The following is a 21,291-nucleotide window of genomic DNA, read 5'->3' as shown; positions in this document are numbered from 1 at the left end:
TAGTCTTTTGATGGGGTGTTGTCTTGACAAGTTGAGGGTTTCAATACCTTGTTCTGCAGGCATGGTGCCGAAGAGGTTTCATGTCAAATTATGCCTACATTGCTGTATCAATCAGGTATCCCCCTGACCTTCCTCCATTTCCTCATCATTATCACCATTCTCCTCCTCCAAATATAAGTAAAGAAGAAAGACTTCCATTTATCAAGCACCTCTCATGACCTCAGGCCATCACAAAGTACTTTATAACCAATGAAATTCTTTTGATGTGGTGTCATTGGGTAGAAAAGGATGCCTAATGGAAGGGACTTTGGAAGTTTGGCAGTGGGTATCAGATTCAAGAGATGAGAAAAGTAAATGCTATACCACCAGAGAACAAACTGTAGTCTGCAAAATCCAAGTTCAGCAATCCCTAGCACCACGAACCTCCATAGCAAATGGATGAATGAAGCTAAAGCATTTCAACTAGCATGTTTCAGTAGCACAGCCATAATTTTGTTATTGCTGGTTAATTTTCAGCAGGCAAAGTGGGGGAACGAGGAGCAGGGAAAATACCAAAGCCTTACTGCTGAACTCTAAATTGGGAATGAAGCTGGACTCTTCCTGGTCTGCTTATTATTGTGATGTCCTAGGGACTGGAGTGTGGTTTAGCCGAGTTTGATATGAGGCAAAGATAGAGAGACGAAGACTGCAGCAGTTGAACATAAAGGCTTCTCTTATATTCTGTCTTAGTTTTACTTATTCTTTGCCATTGTGTTCTACGGCAGTCTCTAGAGTACACAATTTACAATGCAATTGCGATTTCAAAACACTACACTACAATTGTCTTAACTATCTGAGTATTCATGGATTATTTCAACAAAATGTAATGCATGTTTCTTTTCAGGAACACTTGAATGGGAAAGAGAATTCAACTGGAATGAATCAATCGCTTCCTGTAAATAATCCCATTGCCCAGAATCAGAAACAATTTTATCATCGATTTAAACTAAATATCCACACAATCTTATTTATTGTGAGTACTAACATCTAAACAATTTAACATTTCTTACCCTTGTATTTACTCACCACTGGTCTCAGACTGTGTGGCACCAGTAACCATCTCAAATCTCCATAAATGACCATCTGTTGAGGTTGTTAGGACACATTCAAGACTGTGCCAGTGAGAGTCTCCCTCCCCTCACTTCCTCCATAATTGTGAGTATGTGTCTAGTCTACTTGTTGCCCATCATCATTGACACAACTGAAATCAGGTTGACAGCAGAAAGGGGAATTTAAGATTACTTCCCATGCCTAACTGGACTTCACTTGCCAGTTACTGCTGCTGTGCAATGTGGTACTGCACCATCTGTAAAATGATTAGATTTCCTGCCCTAGATAAATATGTAAGAAAGTAAACAGAGTAAATGTAGAGCACTGCTAGTTACTCATATCAATGTTTTTGCAACATTAGTAAAGACATACATTTTGACCCTTGAAACTTAGAAAAGTATGATTCAAATGAATGAAAGTATACTACTATAATGGCCTTACTGAATATGAAAGCTGTGAGCATATTTTCTGGTTAGCAGGATCATTCTCACCAGTGTGGAATGATCATACATGATTCAGGAAATTAGGCAGCGTCTATATCGTGTAATCTTGTATAAATTGGACAGAATTTCACCTTTGCAGCCAGGCTTGAGGACCAGCCTCATATAAATAAATGCAAGTTCTTTTGTTCTTCTAAAGCTATCACCACCAATGTAAGATAATGAAAATGAGGCTTAGGCTAGACTAAAGCCTAGCTGCGAAGATTACATTTTATCCAATTTAGTCTAGCCTAAAGCCTCATTTTCATTATCTTACATTGGTGGTGATAGCTTTAGAAGAACAAAAGAACTTGCATTTATTTATATGAGGCCGTAGAGTTAAAATGTCTCATGTCAGAAAGCCGGGGCAAGTGTCCACTGATGCATCAAGCAGGCCTTTCTGAGGCAACAAATATGTCAATTTTCCTGTGGAAAACAAAGAACAGTACAACACAGGAACAGGCCATTCGGCCCTCCAAGCCTGCGCCGATCTTGATGCCTGCCTAAACTAACACCTCCTCTTCCGGGGCCCATATCCCTCTATTCCCTTCCTATTCATGTATTTGTCAAGATGTCTCTTAAACGTCGCTATTGTACCTGCTTCCACCACTTCCCCTGGCAGCAAGTTCCAGGCACTCACCACCCTCTGTGTAAAAAAACTTTCCTCGCACATCCCCTCTAAACTTTGCCCCTCGCACCTTAAACCTATGTCCCCTAGTAACTGAATCTTCCACCCTGGGAAAAAGCTTCTGACTATCCACTCTGTCCATGCCGCTCATAACTTTGTAAACCTCTATCATGTCGTCCCTCCACCTCCGTCGTTCCAGTGAAAACAATCCGAGTTTTTCCAACCTCTCCTCATAGCTAATGCCCTCCAGACCAGGCAACATCCTGGTAAACCTCCTCTGTACCCTCTCCAAAGCCTCCACGTCCTTCTGGTAGTGTGGCGACCAGAAGTGCACGCAATATTCTAAGTGTGGCCTAACTAAGGTTCTGTACAGCTGCAACATGACTTGCCAATTTTTATACACTATGCTCCGACCGATGAAGGCAAGCATGCCGTACGCCTTCTTGACTACCTTATCCACCTGCGTTGCCACTTTCAGTGACCTGTGGACCTGTACGCCCAGATCTCTCTGCCTGTCAATACTCCTAAGGGTTCTGCCATTTACTGTATACCTCCCACCTGCATTAGACCTTCCAAAATGCATTACCTCATATTTGTCCGGATTAAACTCCATCTGCCATTTCTCCGCCCAAGTCTCCAACCGATCTATATCCTGCTGTATCCTCTGACAATCCTCATCATTATCCGCAACTCCACCAACCTTTGTGTCGTCCGCAAACTTACTAATCAGACCAGCTACATTTTCCTCCAAATCATTTGTTTATACTACAAACAGCAAAGGTCCCAGCACTGATCCCTGCGGAACACCACTAGTCACATTCCTCCATTCAGAAAAACACCCATCCACTGTTACCCTCTGTCTACTATGACTGAGCCAGTTCTGTATCCATCTTGCCAGCTTACCTCTGATCCCGTGTGACTTCACCTTTTGTACCAGTCTGCCATGCGGGACCTTGTCAAAGGCTTCACTAAAGAAGGAGTAAGTCAAGTGGGACAGCGCTGCTTACAGGTGGCTGGTTTCCCAAAATGTTGGACTACCTTTATGGCGCACAGTAACTAATAACACAGGCTAATAACTCCAACAATTACCTCATTTCACATATACATTTTGACGTTAGACTTACTGATCTATAATTCCCTAGAACTGTTTTATCTCCCCTTCAACCCGTTATATTCCAGTCCTCTAGATATAAAAACCAGCATTCCATTAGACTTCTTGATTACTTTCTGTACCTGTTCTTGGTATTTTAATGATCATCTCTTTGGACCTCTGCTACTTCTATTAATTTGCTATTTTGAATGTAACCTGTTCTATCTTTATGTTCAAGGGGATGGCCTAACATTTGCCTACATTGAAATCTATTTGCCCCAGTTTTGACCCTTAACTTAATTGATCAGTATTTCTTTAATTTTATGCTTCCATTTGTACTGCTTACAATGTCACCTATATTTGTGTCATCAGCAAATTTGGATACGTGACTTTCTATCCCATTATCTTAAGTTGTTAGTAAATATGTGAATAGTTGAAGTCCCAACAAAGAACCTGCAGCACACCACTAGTCACATCCTGCCAATACAGTCCCTGTGCATTATCTTGCCAGTCAGCCAATTTCCTTAGGTTAATCATTTGCCTTGAATTCCGTGTGCTTCAACTTTAGTTAACAGTCTCTGATGAGGGACTTCACCAAATGCTTTCTCGAAGTCCATATAAATAACATTCATAAACGTGTCCCTGTCTACCAATTTAGTCACCTCTGCAAACAATTGAATCAGGCATGACCGACCCTTTACAAATCTGTGTTGGCTGTCTCATCAGCTGAAAATTTTCAAGGTGTTCAGTTACCCTATCCTTAATTATAGACTCAAGCAATTTCCCAGTAACAGATGTTACACTAACTGGTCTTTACTACCCTGGTTTCCCTCTGTCACTTTTCTTCAATAACAGCGAGACATGAGCAGCTTTCCAATCTAAAGGAGTGATTCCGGAGTCAAGACAGCTTTGGAAGATTATAGTTATGGCATCCGCAACGTTCTCACCTATTTCCTTTAAACACCGGGATGCAACCCATCTAGCTATAGGGATTTTCACTCTTTAGTACCACTATTTTCTTCATTACGGTTATTTTGCTTAAGTTAATTTTGATGAGTTCCTGTCACTGATATAATATTAGTTTCCTTGGGATTTCCAACATGCTGATTACCTTATCTGTAAATACTGACACAAAGTAATTATTCAACATGCCAACCATTTCCTTATTTTCATTTGCAATATCAGTATCAGTTTCCAAGGGGCCCACATTGCTCCAGACCACCCTCTTATTTCCCAATATAATTGTGAAAAAGATGGTATTGATTTTGATATCCTTTGCGAGTTTCTTTTCATACTTCCTTTTTGGAGCACTTCCTGTCTGATATCACCCTTTCCAGTTCTGTGTATATTTCCCATTCTGTGCTTTTTTTTTTTTGCATTTTGTATGCTTTTTCTTTTAGTTTTATGTTGTCCCTTCCTTCTTCCTTCTTTGGCCTCCTTATCTCGAGAGACAATGGATATGCGCCTGGAGGTGGTCAGTGGTTTGTGAAGCAGCGCCTGGAGTGGCTATAAAGGCCAATTCTAGAGTGACAGGCTCTTCCACAGGTGCTGCAGAGAAATTTGTTTGTCGGGGCTGTTGCACAGTTGGCTCTCCCCTTGCGCCTCTGTCTTTTTTCCTGCCAACTACTAAGTCTCTTCGACTCGCCACGTTTTAGCCCCGTCTTTATGGCTGCCCGCCAGCTCTGGCGAATGCTGGCAACTGACTCCCACGACTTGTGATCAATGTCACAGGATTTCATGTCGCGTTTGCAGACGTCTTTAAAGCGGAGACATGGACGGCCGATGGGTCTGATACCAGTGGCGAGCTCGCTGTACAATGTGTCTTTGGGAATCCTGCCATCTTCCATGCGGCTCACATGGCCAAGCCATCTCAAGCGCCGCTGACTCAGTAGGGTGTACAAGCTGGGGATGTTGGCCGCCTCGAGGACTTCTGTGTTGGAGATACGGCCCTGCCACCTGATGCCAAGTATTCTCCGGAGGCAGCGAAGATGGAATGAATTGAGACGTTGCTCTTGGCTGACATACGTTGTCCAGGCCTCGCTGCCATAGAGCAAGGTACTGAGGACACAGGCCTGATACACTCGGACTTTTGTGTTCCGTGTCAGTGCGCCATTTTCCCACACTCTCTTGGCCAGTCTGGACATAGCAGTGGAAGCCTTTCCCATGCGCTTTTTGATTTCTGCATCTAGAGACAGGTTACTGGTGATAGTTGAGCCTAGGTAGGTGAACTCTTGAACCACTTCCAGAGCGTGGTCGCCAATATTGATGGATGGAGCATTTCTGATGTCCTGCCCCATGATGTTCGTTTTCTTGAGGCTGATGGTTAGGCCAAATTCGATGTAGGCAGCCGCAAACCTGTCGAGACTCTGCAGGCACTCTTCAGTGTGAGATGTTAAAGCAGCATCGTCAGCAAAGAGCAGTTCCCTGATGAGGACTTTCCGTACTTTGGACTTCGCTCTTAGACGGGCAAGGTTGAACAACCTGCCCCCTGATCTTGTGTGGAGGAAAATTCCTTCTTCAGAGGACTTGAACGCACGTGAAAGCAGCAGGGAGAAGAAAATCCCAAAAAGAGTGGGTGCGAGAACACAGCCCTGTTTCACGCCACTCAGGATAGGAAAGGGCTCTGATGAGGAGCCACCATGCTGAATTGTGCCTTTCATATTGTCATGGAATGAGGTGATGATACTTAGTAGCTTTGGTGGACATCCAATCTTTTCTAGTCGTCTGAAGAGACCATGTCTGCTGACGAGGTCAAAGGCTTTGGTGAGATCAATGAAAGCAATGTAGAGGGGCATCTGTTCACGGCATTTCTCCTGTATCTGACGAAGGGAGAACAGCATGTCAACGGTCGATCTCTCTGCACGAAAGCCACACTGTGCCTCAGGGTAGACGTGCTCGGCCAGCTTCTGGAGCCTGTTCAGAGCGACTCGAGCAAAGACTTTCCCCACTATGCTGAGCAGGGAGATTCCACGGTAGTTGTTGCAGTCACCGCGGTCACCTTTGTTCGTCGCTTATCTCTTTAGTTATCCATGGTTGTCTTTCTATCGTTCTTTGCCCATGAAGGGTATAAACTGATTCTGTATTAATTGGATTATTTTTTTGAACACCTCCCACTGATCTGTTGTTTTATCCACTTCGTAGGTTTGGACAGTTTCTGTCTCATCCCATTGAAGTGAGCCTTCCTTAAATCTAGAATCATATTCGCCATTTCGCGTTTCTCCCTTTCAAACATTATGTTGAGCTTGATCATATTATCACTATCAATTTTCATGCACTGACAGATTGTTAACTAATTCTGGCTCATTACTCATTACTGAATCTAATATGCCTGACCCCTTGTTGGTTCTCGGACATATTACTGCAGAAAACTATCCCAGACATAGTCAAGAAATTCGCTACCTTTCTGACATGTGCTAGACTGCTTATCCCACTGTATGTTGTTAGGGCCACGTGGTATTACGTGAGTGATTCCCACTGTTCAACTCCCCACCTGACCACAGCAAGTGTATTTGTATTAAGAGTTTAGCCCCTTGGTGTTTTATTTTTCAAATAAACAGACAGCAACATGTTTTCAAGTAGGTTTTAGAAAAAAAACAAAGTCAATTGTTTATTGATCAATACGCCTTATAACCTCACGCATTCACTTGCGCGTGTGCACACATACGTGAACGCACACGCAAATGCATGCAAACACGCATACAAACGTGCGCACAGGCACGCTAACGCTCACATGCACACAAACATGTACAAAGAAACAGATAGAGAAGGGAACCAGGTAGGCGGGTTTTAGCAGGGCAAGAAGGATTATGATAAACCTGTTGAATTCTCTTGAGATTGATGTTATAGAGGGTTGCAGCCCTGAGATGATTGCAGATTTCTCTCTCGATCTGAAAGTTCTGTTGAAAATGGTGGGCACTTCTAGTGCTCTCTCTGCTGTATGGTGTGGATGTCGGATTTTTCAGTAGGGCATGTGCTTTCTGGCTTGCTGGAATGCCAGCAGGAACAAGTAGTTTCAACTTCTGGGCCAGTCTCTCTTTTTTTTTCTCTCTCTCTTCTCTGTGTATGTGTGTGTCCCTCTCTCTCTCTCTTTCTTTTTCTGGCTGTCTTTTTGAAGGTAAAACTGTCACTTCTGACCTCTGTTAGGAGACTTTCTGGTTTCTCCCCCATGGTGATCGCACAATGTCCCAGGATGTGGCTTCTTCATGCCCCTTTTATTTTGGAAGAATACATTCAATTCTGGGATGTTCTTCGGATAGATGTGAGATGGGTTTCATTATCACCTTTTGGCTTTGAAGATTTGTCCTTTGTCTTTGTCAGACTATTTGAATACACCATAGGTCAATCCCCCTTTTTTCGGCCATTTTGGACCATTGTCCAATTTTTAAAGACAAAGTTCATTTATTCATAACTCTTCATAGTTACTCCATGAATGTTGTATCATCACACCTCCAATGTGCATGACAATATGAAAGTTAAAACCCCCATTAAATAACCCTGCCTTTGCTACATGGTTGCTTGTTCTCTGCATTCATATAATCTACCACTTCATAGCTGTGAACAGGGAGCCTATGCACAACTACTATGCACTACAATCTTAATTCCTTTTCTATTTCTTTTTTAAAATTCATTTCACAGGATGGGGTGTTGTTGGCTAGGCCAGCATTTATTGCCCTTGAGAAGGTGGTGGCGAGCCGCCTTCTTGAACTGCTGCAGTCCATATGGTGTAGATACAACCACTGTGCTTTTAGGAAGGGAGTTCCAGGATTTTGACCCAGCAACAGTGAGGGAATGATGATATAGTTCCAAGTCAGGATGGTATGTTGCTTGGAGGGCAACTTGCAGGTGGTGGTGTTCCCGTGCATGTGCTGCCCTTGTCCTCGGCGGTAGAGGTTGCAGGTTTGGAAGGTGCTGTCTAAGGAGCCTTGGTGAGTTGCTGCAGTGCATCTTGTAGATGGTATACTCTGCTACCACTGTGCATCAGTAATGGCTTTGCCATTGAATGTCAAAGGGAGATGGTTGGATTCTCTCTTGTTGGAGATGGTCATTGCCTGGCACTTGTGTGGCGCGAATGTAACTTGCCACTTATCCGCACAAGCCTGAATGTTGTCCAGGTCTGGCTGCATATGGACACGGACTGCTTCAGTGTCTGAGAAGTCGTGATTGGTGCTGAATATTGTGAAATCATCAGCGAACATCCCCACTTCTGACCTTATGATGGAGGGAATGGAGGGAAGGTCATTGATGAAGCAGCTGAAGATGGTTGGGCCTAGGGCACAGTGGCGCAGTGGTTGGCACCGCAGCCTCACAGCTCCAGCGACCCGGGTTCAATTTTGGGTACTGCCTGTGTGGAGTTTGCAAGTTCTCCCTGTGTCTGCGTGGGTTTCCTCCGGGCGCTCCGGTTTCCTCCCACATGCCAAAGACTTACAGGTTGATAGGTAAATTGGCCATTATAAAATTGCCCCTAGTATAAGTAGGTGGTAGGGAAATATAGGGACAGGTGGGGATGTGGTAGGAATATGGAATTAGTGTAGGATTAGTATAAATGGGCGGTTGATGGTCGGCACAGACTCGGTGGGCCGAAGGGCCTGTTTCAGTGCTGTATCTCTAAACTAAAAACTAAACCCTGAGGAACTCTTGCAGCGATGTCTTGGAACTGATGTGATAGACCTCCAACCACAACCATCTTCCTTTTTGCTAGGTATGACTAACCAGTGGAGAGTTTCCCCCCGATTCCCGTTGACTCCAGTTTTGCTAGGGCTCTTTGATGCTATACTTGGTTAAGTGCCTTGATGTCAAGGGCAGTCACTCTCATCTCAACTTGGCAATCAGCTCTTTTGTCCATGTTTGGATGAAAGCAGTAATGAGGTCAGGAGCTGAGTGGCCCTGGTGGAACCCAAACTAAGTGTCAGTGAGCAGGTTATTACTAAGTAAGTGGAGCTTGATAGCATTGTCGATGACACCTTCCATCGCTTTGCTGATGATCAGCAGTAGACTGATGGGGTGGTAATTAGCCGGGTCGGATTTGACCTGCTTTTTGCGTACAGGACATACCTGGGCAATTTTTCACATTGCTGGCCAGATGCCAGTGTTGTAGCTGTACTGGAACAGCTTGGCTAGGGGCATGGCTAGTTCTGGTGCACAAGTCTTCAGTACTACAGTTGGGATGTTGTCAGGGCCCATAGCCTTTGCAGTATCCAGTGCCTTCAGCCGTTTCTTGATATCACATGGAGTGGATCGAATTGTCTGACGACTGGCATCTGTGATGCTGGGGGCCTCAGGCGGAGGCCGAGATGGATGCTTGTGCTTCAGCCTTGTCATTTGCACTGATGTGCTGGGCTCCCCCATCATTGAGGATGAGGATATTTGTGAAGCCTCCTCCTCCTGTTAGTTGTTTGTTTGTCCATCACCATTCACGACTGGATGTGGCAGGACTGCAGAGCTTAGATTTGATCTGTTGGTTGTGGGATTGCTTAGCTCTGTCTATTGCATGCTGCTTCTGCTGTTTGGCATACATGTAGTCCTGTGTTGTAGCTTCAGCAGGGTGATACCTTATTTTTAGGTATGCCTGGTGCTGCTCCTGGTATGCCCTCTTGCCCTCTTCATTGAACCAGGGTTGGTCCCCCGGCTTGACGGTAATGGTAGAGTGGGGTTATGCCAGGCCATGAGGTTACAGATTGTGGTTGAATACAATTCTGCTGTTGCTGATGGCCCACAGTTAGAAATCTATCCCATTTAGCACAGTGGTAGTGCCACGCAACACAATGAAGGGTATCCTCAATGTGAAGACGGGACTTTGTCTCCACAAGGACTTTGTGGTGGTCATTCCTACCAATACTGTCATGGACAGATGCATCTACAACAGGTAGATTGGTGAGTACGAGGTTAAGTGGGTTTTTCCCTCTTGTTGGTCCCCTCACCACCTGCCACAGACCCAGTCTAGCATTTATGACCTTTAGGACTCTGCGAGCTCAGTCAGTAGTTGTGCGACTGAGCCACTCTTTTTGATGGACGTTGAAGTCCCCCACCCAGAGTACATTCTGTGCCCTTGCTACCCTCAGTGCTTCTTCCAACTGGTGTTCAACATGGAGGAGTACTGATGCATCAGCTGAGGGGTGGTGGTTGGTGGTAATCAGCAGGAGGTTTCTGTGCCCATATTTGACCTGATGCCATGAGACTTCATGGGATCCAGAGTCAATGTTGAGGACTCCCAGGGCAACTCCCTCCCTACTGTATACCACTATGCCGCTACCTCTAGTGGGTCTGACCTGTCGGTGGGATAGGATATACCTGGGGATGGTGGTGTCTGGGACATTTTCTGCAAGGTATGAGTATGACTGTGTCAGGCTGTTGCTTGACTAGTCTGTGGGACACATTTCCCAATCTTTGCACAAGCCCCCAGATGTTAGTAAGAGGAACTTTGCAGGGTCGACAGGGCTGCATGTGCCGTTGTCGTTTCCGGTGCCTAGGTCAATGCTGGCTGGTCTGACCTGTTTCATTGCTTTTAGACATTTATCCAGCAGTTTGGTACAACTGAATGGCATTTAAGAGTCAACCACATTGCTGTGGGTCTGGAGTCACGTGCAGGCCAGACCAGATAAGGACGGCAGATTTGCTTCCCTAAAGGATATTAGTGAACCAGAGCTATTTAGACAGTCCCACTCTACTGCTCGACTCTCATAGTCCTGCAAGTCTATTTCCTTCAAGTGGCCATCTAATTTCCATTTGAAGTCATTGATCTCTCTGTTTCCATCACCCTCATGGACAGAGAGTTCCAGATCGTTACCACCTGCTGCGTTTAAAAAAAAAAAGTTCTTCCTCATATTCCCCCTGCATCTTTTGCCCAAAGCCTTCAATCTGTGTCCCCTAGTTCTTGTATCATTAGTTAATGGGAACAGATTTTTCTTATCTAAGCCTGCCGCAATTTTGTACACTTCTGTTAAATCTCCCCTCAATCTCCTTTGTTCTGAGGACTGCAGTTTTTCCAACCTAACATGGTAACTCAAATTCCCCATCCCTGGAATCTTTCTGGTAAATCTCCTCTGCATCTTCCCAAGGGCCCTCACATCTTCCTAATTTATGATGGCCAAAACTGGACGCAATGCTCTAGTTGGGGCCAAACTAGAGCTTTATCAAGGTTCAGTATAACTTTCCTGCTTTTGTACTCAGTGCCTCTATTTATGAAGCTCAAGATCCCATTTGCTTTACTGACCACTCTCTCAATATGTCCTGCCACCTTCAAAGATCTATGCTCACGCACTGCCAGGCCCCTCAGTTCCTGCACACTCTTTAGAACTGTGTCATTAAGTATATATTGCCTCCCCCTATTCGTTCTGCCAAAATGCATCACCTCACACTTGTCAGTATTAAATTCTATCTGCCACCCTTCTGCCCATTCTGCTCGGCTACCCATGTCCTGTTGCAGTCAGTTCATATCATCCTCACTGTTTGCCACACCTCCAAGTTGGGTGTCATTGGCAAATTTGAGATTCTACTCTGTATTCCAAGATCCAAGTCATTTATATATAACAAAGAAACAGTAGGGCCAGCACTAACCCTTGGAGAACGCCACTGTCTACCATCTTTCAGTCTGAAAAATAACCATTTACTACGACTTGTTGTTTTCTGTTCTTAAGCCAATTTTTTTTTATCCAATTGGACACTGACCCTCCTATTCATGAGCCTCTATTTTGTTAACCAGCCTTTTATGTGGTACCTTGTCAAAAGCTTTCTTAAAATCCATATAAACAATCACTGCATTCCCTTCATCAACCATCTCTGTTACTTCATCAAATAATTCAATTAGGTTAATCAAGGATGATCGACCTTTTACAAATCCACGCTGGCCATCCTTAATTAATTTGAACCTCTAAGTGTGTGTGATTTTTTTTTCCCCCTTGATTATTGTTTCTAAAACCTTACCCACCACTGGTGTTAAATTAACTGGCCTGTAGTTGTTAGGACTGTCCTTATACCCTCTGTTCAACAAGGTGTCACATAGGAGCAGGCATAGGCCATTCAGCCCATCGAGCTTGCTCCGCCGTTCAATACGATCATGGCTGATCATCCGCTTCAATGCCCTTTTCCCACCCTATTCCCCATATCCCTTTATGTCATTGGTATTAGAAATCTGTCAATCTATACTTTAAACATACTCAATGACTGAGCTTCCACAGCCCTCTTGGGTAGAAAATTCCAAAGATTCACAACCCTCTGAGTAAAGAAATTTCTCCTCATCTCGGTCCTAACTGGCTTCCCCCTTTTTTTTGAAATTGTGTCCCCAACCAGGGAAAACATCTTACCTGTATCTACCCTGTCTGAAACCTACAAAATACTTAAAGGGATAATGAGATCACCTCTCATTCTTTGAGACTGTAGAGAATACAGGCGCAGTTTTCCCAGTCTCTCTTCATAGGATGAGGTTACTTTGTTATGACCAACCGCTCCAGTCAAAGCCCCCAATCAAAATATACGATTCTGATTGTGATGGGAGAAATGCACTGTAAATTCAATCTCGTTCCTCCACAGATCGCCTAACATATCATTTTAAACCTTCCAAATTAAAGAATGGCCCAGCCAAATTGTACCATCTATTAACCCCCGAATGAGGCTAACCAAACCAGGTGTCTTTAAATCAACAAATTAACTGTTTAATTAGAAAAAACAAATTCTTAAACACTATGAAGATATAAACAACATTTAAAATTGAAAAAATTAGAGTCCTTGCAAATTCACAGTCCAATGTTGCTTGAAGTCCTCCCTGCCGTCCGAAGGGGAGAAAAGGTTCTTCAGCAGTAAAACAGTCAGTAGTCTAATTCTAGTAGTAGGTGATGCTTTCTTTCTCCAGGGGTGGATTTCAACAATTAACAACTTGCAAACACTTTCAGTAGAATCAATCTGACTTTAGAGTTCTTGCGGGATAAAAGATTGTTACAGTCTAACTTCCCTTCCTTCAGTTTAAATTATCAGAGATCTTTTTTTTAAGTTTGACATTTTTAGAATTTTGAGAGATAATTAAACAGACTAAATTCTCTCCTTCAGTTTAAATGGGCTGAGAGCTCTTCTTTCAGGTGCTCACACCAGCTGTCTGTCTGAGTTCTGTTAGAATGGACTGTCTTCAACTAAAAGCCAGTTCAAAAAAATTGCAACATTGTATATCTGGTCCTGGGTCCCTGAATGTTTTTGCCACGTAACCAGGATTCATTCTCTGAAGCTGGTTGGTTTCCCCTCCATATGGTTGTATCCAACGGCAACCAAAATGCATTTTCGCTAACTCCTGAGGCTTGCTGGTTCTTAAAGCAGTACGGCTCCTTTTGCAGTCTTAGAGACACACCACATATTCCCCGGAGAAAAAAAACTACAGGACCATGACAACTTAAACACAACATAATTATGGTAAGCTAGGCACTTAACTGTTGAACCAATTGTTATCTTTAACTTTGTCAAGTTGTGATTATGGTTGCTTAGATATTTCCCTATGCATGTTTCTCTTATCTGTTCTGGTTCATTTCACACTATTAGATCCAGCAGTGATTCCGTTCTTGTTGGGTTTCTCGGGTACTGGGTGAGAAAGGAATCCAGTACACATGGCAAAATCTGAATTCCCTTTTCCATTTTCACTGCCTCCTCTTGCCAGTTTATTTGGGGGTAGCTGAAATCTCCTGTGTTTATCCAGGACAAACCAGCCCGCTTGATTGGCACCCTGTCCACAAACATTCACTCCTGCCACCACCAAGACACAGTGGCAGCAGTGTGTACCATCTACAAGATGCACTGCAGCACCATACCAAGGCTACTCAGGCAGCACCTTCCAAACCCACGACCTCTACCACCTGGAAGGACAAGGGAAGCAGATGAATGGGAACGCCATCACCTGCAGGTTCCCCTCCAAGTCACACACCATCCTGACTTGGAAATATATCGCTGTTCCTTCACTGTTGCTGGGTCAAAATCTTGGAACTCCCTTCTGAATAGCACTATGGGTGTACCTACCCCACATGAAGTGCAGCGATTCAAGAAGGCGGCCCACCACCACTTTCTCCTGGGCAATTAGGGATGGGCAATAAATGTTGGCCTGGCCAGCGATGCCCACATCCCATGAAACGAATAATAAAAAAAAAAATTCTGTGTCTTTCACTCATTTTTTAGATCTACCTACTTGTTTCTTCCACCACTTGCCTTTCATTGTTTGGTGTTCTGTAGTATACTCCTGTTAGTATGTTTGATGCCTCTCTTTTTTTTACTGCCATTATGTTATCTGTAATTAGTACAGCTATCCTGCCTTCCCTTCTTCCTTCCAAATACGTTTTCACCTTCAATATTTAACAATTCTTTTTTTATGTTGCCATATTTCAATTATTCCTATTACATCTGGTTTCCCTCTATGAATTATTGCCTCCAGTTTGCCCGTTTTGTTGCTGATCTGAGCACGTTGTTGTACAGACAGTTTAATTTACTTTTATTAATCATTCCTCTTGCCTTTTTAAGTTATTTTCTACTTGTATTCTGTTTATCTGTTCCATCACTGTTAATGCTACCCTTACTTCTTATCTTTATCTGACCTTTACTTTCATCTCCTATTTCTTTACAAGATCCCTACTCTCATCTTATGGCGGATAAGACATCCTTTGTGACTTTGACAAAGGTAAAATACCTGCCTTCATCCTTCTTGAACTGACTGCAGTCTTTGCTGCTACACCATCCTCCTCCAGTGCCTCTCCTCCATCATTCAATTGGGTGGGACTTCCCTTCCTTGGTTCCATTCTTATCCATCTGATTGTAATGTTATGACCAAGGTGGGAAGAGTGCACAGTCTTTCTCTAGTTCTACTTCTCCACAGGTCACAACATATATTTAAATGTTTACCCAGTTACCGATGCAGCCAATTATATACTCTATTTTAGTTTCAGAATAAAATCCACCAACCAGGGTCCTTTTGTAAACAACAGAAGTATCAATTTATTATAAAACAAGACTTAGTCAATAAAGATGCAAAGCTTTAACACAGTTTGTAATATGATAGTAAATATATACATTCCCTTCTAAATATCACACACACAAACAGATACTCTCATGCTTTGACCAAAGTACTTGTTAATTCTTGAAGAAAAGGGATATGTTATGTTCCAGATGGCATAGAGTCTGGCGTCCAAGTACCCGTAATCAGGTCACGGGGATCTTTTCAGAAGCAATTCGTTCAGGAGATATCGAGAGGAAGTCTTCCAGAAGCTTTTCAGGAGAAATGCGGCATCAGGCATTACAGCTATCACACACAGGATTTTTTTACAGGGTTTCTCAGAGAGGTGGAGAAAATATGAGCTGGTTGTTTTCTTTCAGAAGGCTACAAACCCAACTGACTCAAAACAGTATTCAAAAATGAAACCCAATCTTGAGACTTAGCTGTTCGAACGCATCCTCGGCTGGCCTCCCACATTCTACCTTCCCTAAACTTGACATCATCTAAAACTCTGCTGCCTGTGTCCTAACTTGCACCATGTCCCATTCACCTATTGCCCCTGTGCTTGCTGGCCTACATTGGCTCCTGGTAAAGCAACACCTTAATTTTAAAATTCTCTTCCTTGTTTTCAAATCCTCCATGACCTCGACCTTCCGTATCTCTCTCATCTCCTCCAGTCCCACAACCCTATGAGATACCGGCCCTCATCTAATTCTGGCCTCTTAAGCATCCCTGATTTTAATTGCTCCACCATTGGTGGCTGTGCTTTCTGCTGCCAAGGCTGTAAGCTCTGGAATTTGCTCCCTGAAACTCTCCTCTTCTCTACCTAATTTTTCTCCTTCAAGATGCTCCTTTTAGCCGACCTCTTTGACCAAGTCTGCCCTAATATCTCCTTATATGGCTGTGTCATATTTTGTTTTGTCAGTGTCCCTGCGAAGTACCTTGGAATGTTTTATGCAATGTGGTTGACTCTTACATGCCCTTGAAATGACCTAGCAAGCCACTCAGTTCAAGGGCAATTAGGGATAGGCAATAAATGCTGGCCTGGCCTGCGACGCCTACATCCCATGAATGAATAAAAAATAAAATCGTGTTAAGGTGCTATATAAATACAAGTTATTGTTGCACAAGGACATAAGACATCGGAGCTGGAGTAGACTGTATGGTCCCTCGCGCCTACTCCTCCATTCAGTAAGGTCATAGCTGACTTCTACTCAATCTCCTAATAGGAAAAATCTCTCATTCCAGGAATCAAGTTCCTGAACCTACAAGTTTAAAGTCTTATCCACAGCCTTATTTATGCTTTCCGCTAGGACCTTGGTCCCATTTCAATTCAGTGAGACCCTGTCCCAGTGGTGCAGCTCCTCCTGTCCCAGTGCTAGTGCCAGTGTACTGTGAAATGGAACCCGTCCTTGCCACACCACTTGTTCAGCCATGTATTCACTTTCCTGATCTGGTTGTGTCTTTGCTATCCGAGCCACATGCTAATTGGCAATCTCAAGATTACCACAACCTGTGTTCTGCTTTTTAATTTACTTTCTAGCTTCTGATATTACCTTAGCAGGACCTCATCTCTTTTCTTCCCTATGTCATTGCTCCTGACATGAGCCACAGTTGCTCTGAGATTTACTTTACCCTGACACCAGGTAGGCCACACACCCTCCTGGAATCTCAATCTTGACTCCAGAGGATGCTATCTATCTCCCTAAATAGCAAATCCAATGGGGATTATCTTCATTTCAGGGGCACTGAAATGCAATGAGGAGGTAGTTATGCTTCAGTAGTTTAGAGCCCTGGTCAGACCCCATCTGGAGTATCGCTTTCAATTCTAGGCACTGCACCCCCCAGGAGACATTTACTTTGGAGGGGTGCAGTACAGAATCCCTAGAATGATCCTGGGGGTTAAAAGGTTAAATTGAGTACAGGTTGCATAAACTTGTTTTCCCTTGAGTATAGAATAATGAGGGATGACCCAGTTGAGGTATTTAAAATGATAACAGCATTCAATAGGATAGAGAGAGAGATTTTAGTTCCACTGGTGGGGGAATGCAGAACAAGAAGGCATAATCTTAAAAAAAAATAGAACCAGGGCATTCAGGAGTGAAATCAGGAAGTACCTTCACATACAAAAGGTAATAGAAATCTGGTAATAAAACTCTGCCCCACTAGCCCCCACCCCCAGCCCAAATGGTTGTGGATGTTGTCCCAAATTAACCTTTTCAGACTGATCTCATTAAATCTTTGTATAGGTAAGGGTAGAAAGGAATATACATCAAAAGTCTGGAGTTGAGGTACAGATCAGCAATGATCTAACTGAGCTGTGGGACAGGCCTGAGGGGCTGAATAGCCTGCTTCTGTACCTATTTTCTGGAGTGTTTACGTGTGACTGAGTGAGTGACTAGGAGAGAAAAATAATAGGAAAAGGAGGGACCGTTCCCTCTGCGATAAGCTGGTCCACTCCTTAATCACCCCAAAATTCCCCTCCCTTTCCCATGGCACCTTTCCATGCAAGCACTAGAGATGCAGCATCTGCACTTTTAGCTCCTCTCTCCTCACCGTCCAAAGCCCCAAACACTCCCTCCAGGTGACATAGCAATTTATATGTTGTATTTTTAGTTTAGTGTACTGTATTCACTGCTTACACTGCAGTCTGATGTAAACTGAGGAGACCAAACACAGATTGGGTGACCACTCTGTTGAATACTTCCATTCAGTCCACAAGCATATCCTTGAGCTTCTGGTCACCTGTCATTTTAATTCTGCAACTGGCTTTCATGCTAATCTTTCTGTCCTCAGCCTCCTGCAGTGTTCCAATGAAGCTCAACGCAAGCTCAGGAACAGCACCTCATCTTTCAATTGGACAACTTACAGCCTTTTGGGCTCACAAGTTCAACAATTTCAGACCATAACCTCTGCCCCCATTTTGTTTATTTTTTTTCCTGCTGGTTTTAGTTTTGCTATCTTGTTTTTCATTTTTTGCTTTCAGATGATAGCTGTTGATCATTCTGCCATTCACACCTCCTCTAAATGCATCTTTTGTTTCTTTACTTGTCTAATAATAGTATTAATAATACTAATAAATTGTTTAAAATTGCAGGCCTTCCTCTTGTGAGGGCTTTCTCCTTCTTGTTGGCATATTGTTCTGAAACCATTGCAGTAATGTTATGATATTGAAAGAGAACATGGAGTGATGCCCAAGAGTCCACGCTGTTTTGTAGCTTGAGAGAATAAATGTACATGCATCATGCAGTTCAATTTTGTTGGAGCTTCTTATAGGGGCTCACCTTAACTAGTGCCCATGAGACAACAGTTCCAGTTTTAAGTTGCAGCCAAAAAGCTTGCTGTGTTGCACCAGGAGATGGAATGCTTTTCCTGTATCCTTAATCAAGTTGTAAGAGGTTGAGTATAAAATGACAGCAGCCCAGGAACATCCAGCGGGATCAGTACTCCTAATACATGAGTAAAAAACTCTCAGTACGCTGGTCCCACAAACTGAGCTTCAGATTGCAAAATGTCTCCATGTATTGACTAATAAATTCACTTTGTACAATACAGTGCACCAACCTACATTTTAAAATTATAATGCTAAGTTTCAGAAAGGAAAAATGACTGCAAATAAATGAACTGAAATGAATGACATAATACATATAAAAATAATTATTTCAGTGAATTTGTGTTGTATATGAACTAATGAATAGCTAATTTCCTTTTTGTATTGGGTGCTATTACAGAAGCAGCAGCAAGTGACTTACCATCATGAGGGTTTCTTCTGGAGGTGCTGGTTTACAGACCAGTGGGTAGAAGACACAATCTCAAAATTTATTTTCAGTGAGTGAAAACTTGTGTTTTGAAACTATGACACTGTCTCATTCAGTCGTTAAGGGGCTGATAATGTGATCACAGCTGTGCAGTTCCTGCTTTTCCATTTGCATGAGCTCATGACATTTAATTATTTTAGTTGTGTTTCCAGCCAATAGTGTATGAAGTGCTGGGAGAACTACAGAGATTGGTATCTCAGCTAGCAGCAAGAGTAAAGTGGTTGTCTACTGAGTGTTGCCATAATTTTGGCTTTGGTCCATTGTTGGACACTAGGGTCTTGAAATGCCAATAGGGCCCAGAGTGCAACCTGTGGGATTGTAATTCTGGATGGAATCTGGGTCCACAGGGATTCTGTCTCATTTACTGAGGCCAGCAATATTCTCATGGGGGTGAGGGTGAATCTTCTGCCTGTTTCCCCTCCCATATCAAATCGACCTGTCTGGGGTGTAGCCTGACTACACTGGGACTTCTGCACAATGCGCCCTCAAAGCCTGAACAGATCTCTTTCCAGCTGAACTTTTGAAGAGTTTCCAGGATTACAATTGTAACTGATTGTGGAGGAGAAGAGTTATTGTCTTCATTCAGCTATTTTAATCCATATGGTAAAAAGGAGCCTGCAAGCTGCTTCTTACTTGATAGTCAGTGCGTGTTGCACTAATGCGTGTCATGTTACCACCCCCCCCCCCCCCCCCCACAACCATGTGTTTCTCTTTGGTGGTAGAGGCTAAAGAACATTACTTTTTAAGCTAGTGCATCTATAGATTCAAAAATTGATCTATCTGCTTTTTCTTTTGAAAGTTAAGCTCAGATTTCAAGGCATTTTACTATTTTCTGGTGCTAATTGCAATCTGGCTGTACCTGACCCTTGAAATACCATCTGTTACAGTAAGAAAATGTTTGTCTTGTAGATTGCTTTAATGAGTAACAACAGTGTAAATTCAGCAAAATGAGATTTGCAGCATGGCTGAACGTTCAGGGGTTGGATTTTCACCTGGGGTTGTCACAATCATTGGCTGTATCTTGAGTCGAAGAATAGTGTGAGGTTAGGATGGAAATAGCTTTTGCATCGTTACGACCAAGGTGGGAAGAGTGCACTGTTTTTTCTAGTTCCATTTCTTCTCCACAGGTCACAACATATATTTAAATGTTTATAAAAAGCAAAATACTGCGGATGCTGGAAATCTGAAATAAAAACAAGAAATGCTGGAACCACTCAGCAGGTCTGGCAGCATCTGTGAAAAGAGAAGCAGAGTTAACGTTTCGGGTCAGTGACCCTTCATCGGAACTGACAAATATTAGAAAAGTCATAAGTTATAAGCAAGTGAGGTGGGGGTGGGACAAGAGATAACAAAGGAGAAGGTGCAGATTGGACCAGGCCACATAGCTGACCAAAAGGTCACGGAGCAAAGGAAAACAATATGTTAATGGTGTGTTGAAAGACAAAGCATTAGCACAGGTTAGGTGTTAATACACTGAATATTGAACAGCAGCAAGTGCAAACCTGAAAAAAAACAGTGGGTAAGCAAACTGAACAAACTAAGATGAAATGAAATAAATGCAAAAAAAAAATTGTAAAAAATGTAAAAAAGAATGTAAAACAAAAAGGAAGAAAAAATAACTAAAAATGAAAGTAAAATGGGGGGCTGTCATGCTCTGAAATTATTGAACTCCATGTTCAGTCCGGCAGGCTGTAGTGTGCCTAATCGGTAGATGAGATGCTGTTCCTTGAGCTTGTGTTGATGTTCACTGGAACACTGCAGCAATCCCAGGACAGAGATGTGAGCATGAGAGCAGGGGCCTTTGCGTGGGCTGCACCCTCCTGCTGTTTTGCCTGCGGAGCATATGGATCCTCAAGAACCGGATCAATTATATAAGGTGAACCATCCCCATCTCCAAGTTGCAATTAAATTCAGTTCCTTCACTTCTTCGAAGGTTCCTAACTGGGCAGGGATTGTTGTTGACTGGTACATCAGGTGCTTTCATGCATCAACTATGTGGCATGGCATTGCTCCTCTTAGCTTCCACTAAGAGTGGCGCAGCATGACCCCATTCAGATTGTAAACAGCTGCATCGATTGGCCCACCAGCCTGATAAACTTTACACACCTACCATTTCTGGTACCCTCCTCACACACGGTGACTGGCGTGCCATTGCTCCTTCAGTCACACAAAGAAACAATGGCACAGAGTGGCCACAGTTTAGAGGGAGGGTACGCAGTGCCCCACTTCATGCC

General features: G+C 43.2%; 1 protein-coding gene across 1 annotated transcript in view; it reads left to right on the top strand.

The window, feature by feature from the left end:
• Positions 1 to 887: 887 nt before the first annotated feature.
• LOC137371360 (transmembrane protein 182-like) overlaps positions 888 to 21,291 on the top strand; it is a 65,203-nt gene continuing 44,799 nt past the window's right edge. Inside the window, exons 1-2 of the mRNA XM_068033827.1 lie at positions 888 to 1,012; positions 18,971 to 19,067. Of these exons, the coding sequence (XP_067889928.1) occupies positions 917 to 1,012; positions 18,971 to 19,067 (193 nt within the window). The 5' untranslated portion in view covers positions 888 to 916. The remainder of the gene's footprint in view (positions 1,013 to 18,970; positions 19,068 to 21,291) is intronic.

The sequence above is a fragment of the Heterodontus francisci genome, chromosome 6 (genome assembly GCF_036365525.1).
Source record: "Heterodontus francisci isolate sHetFra1 chromosome 6, sHetFra1.hap1, whole genome shotgun sequence".
Lineage (NCBI taxonomy): Eukaryota > Metazoa > Chordata > Chondrichthyes > Heterodontiformes > Heterodontidae > Heterodontus > Heterodontus francisci.
This window is presented reverse-complemented; position numbering and strand designations above follow the sequence as displayed.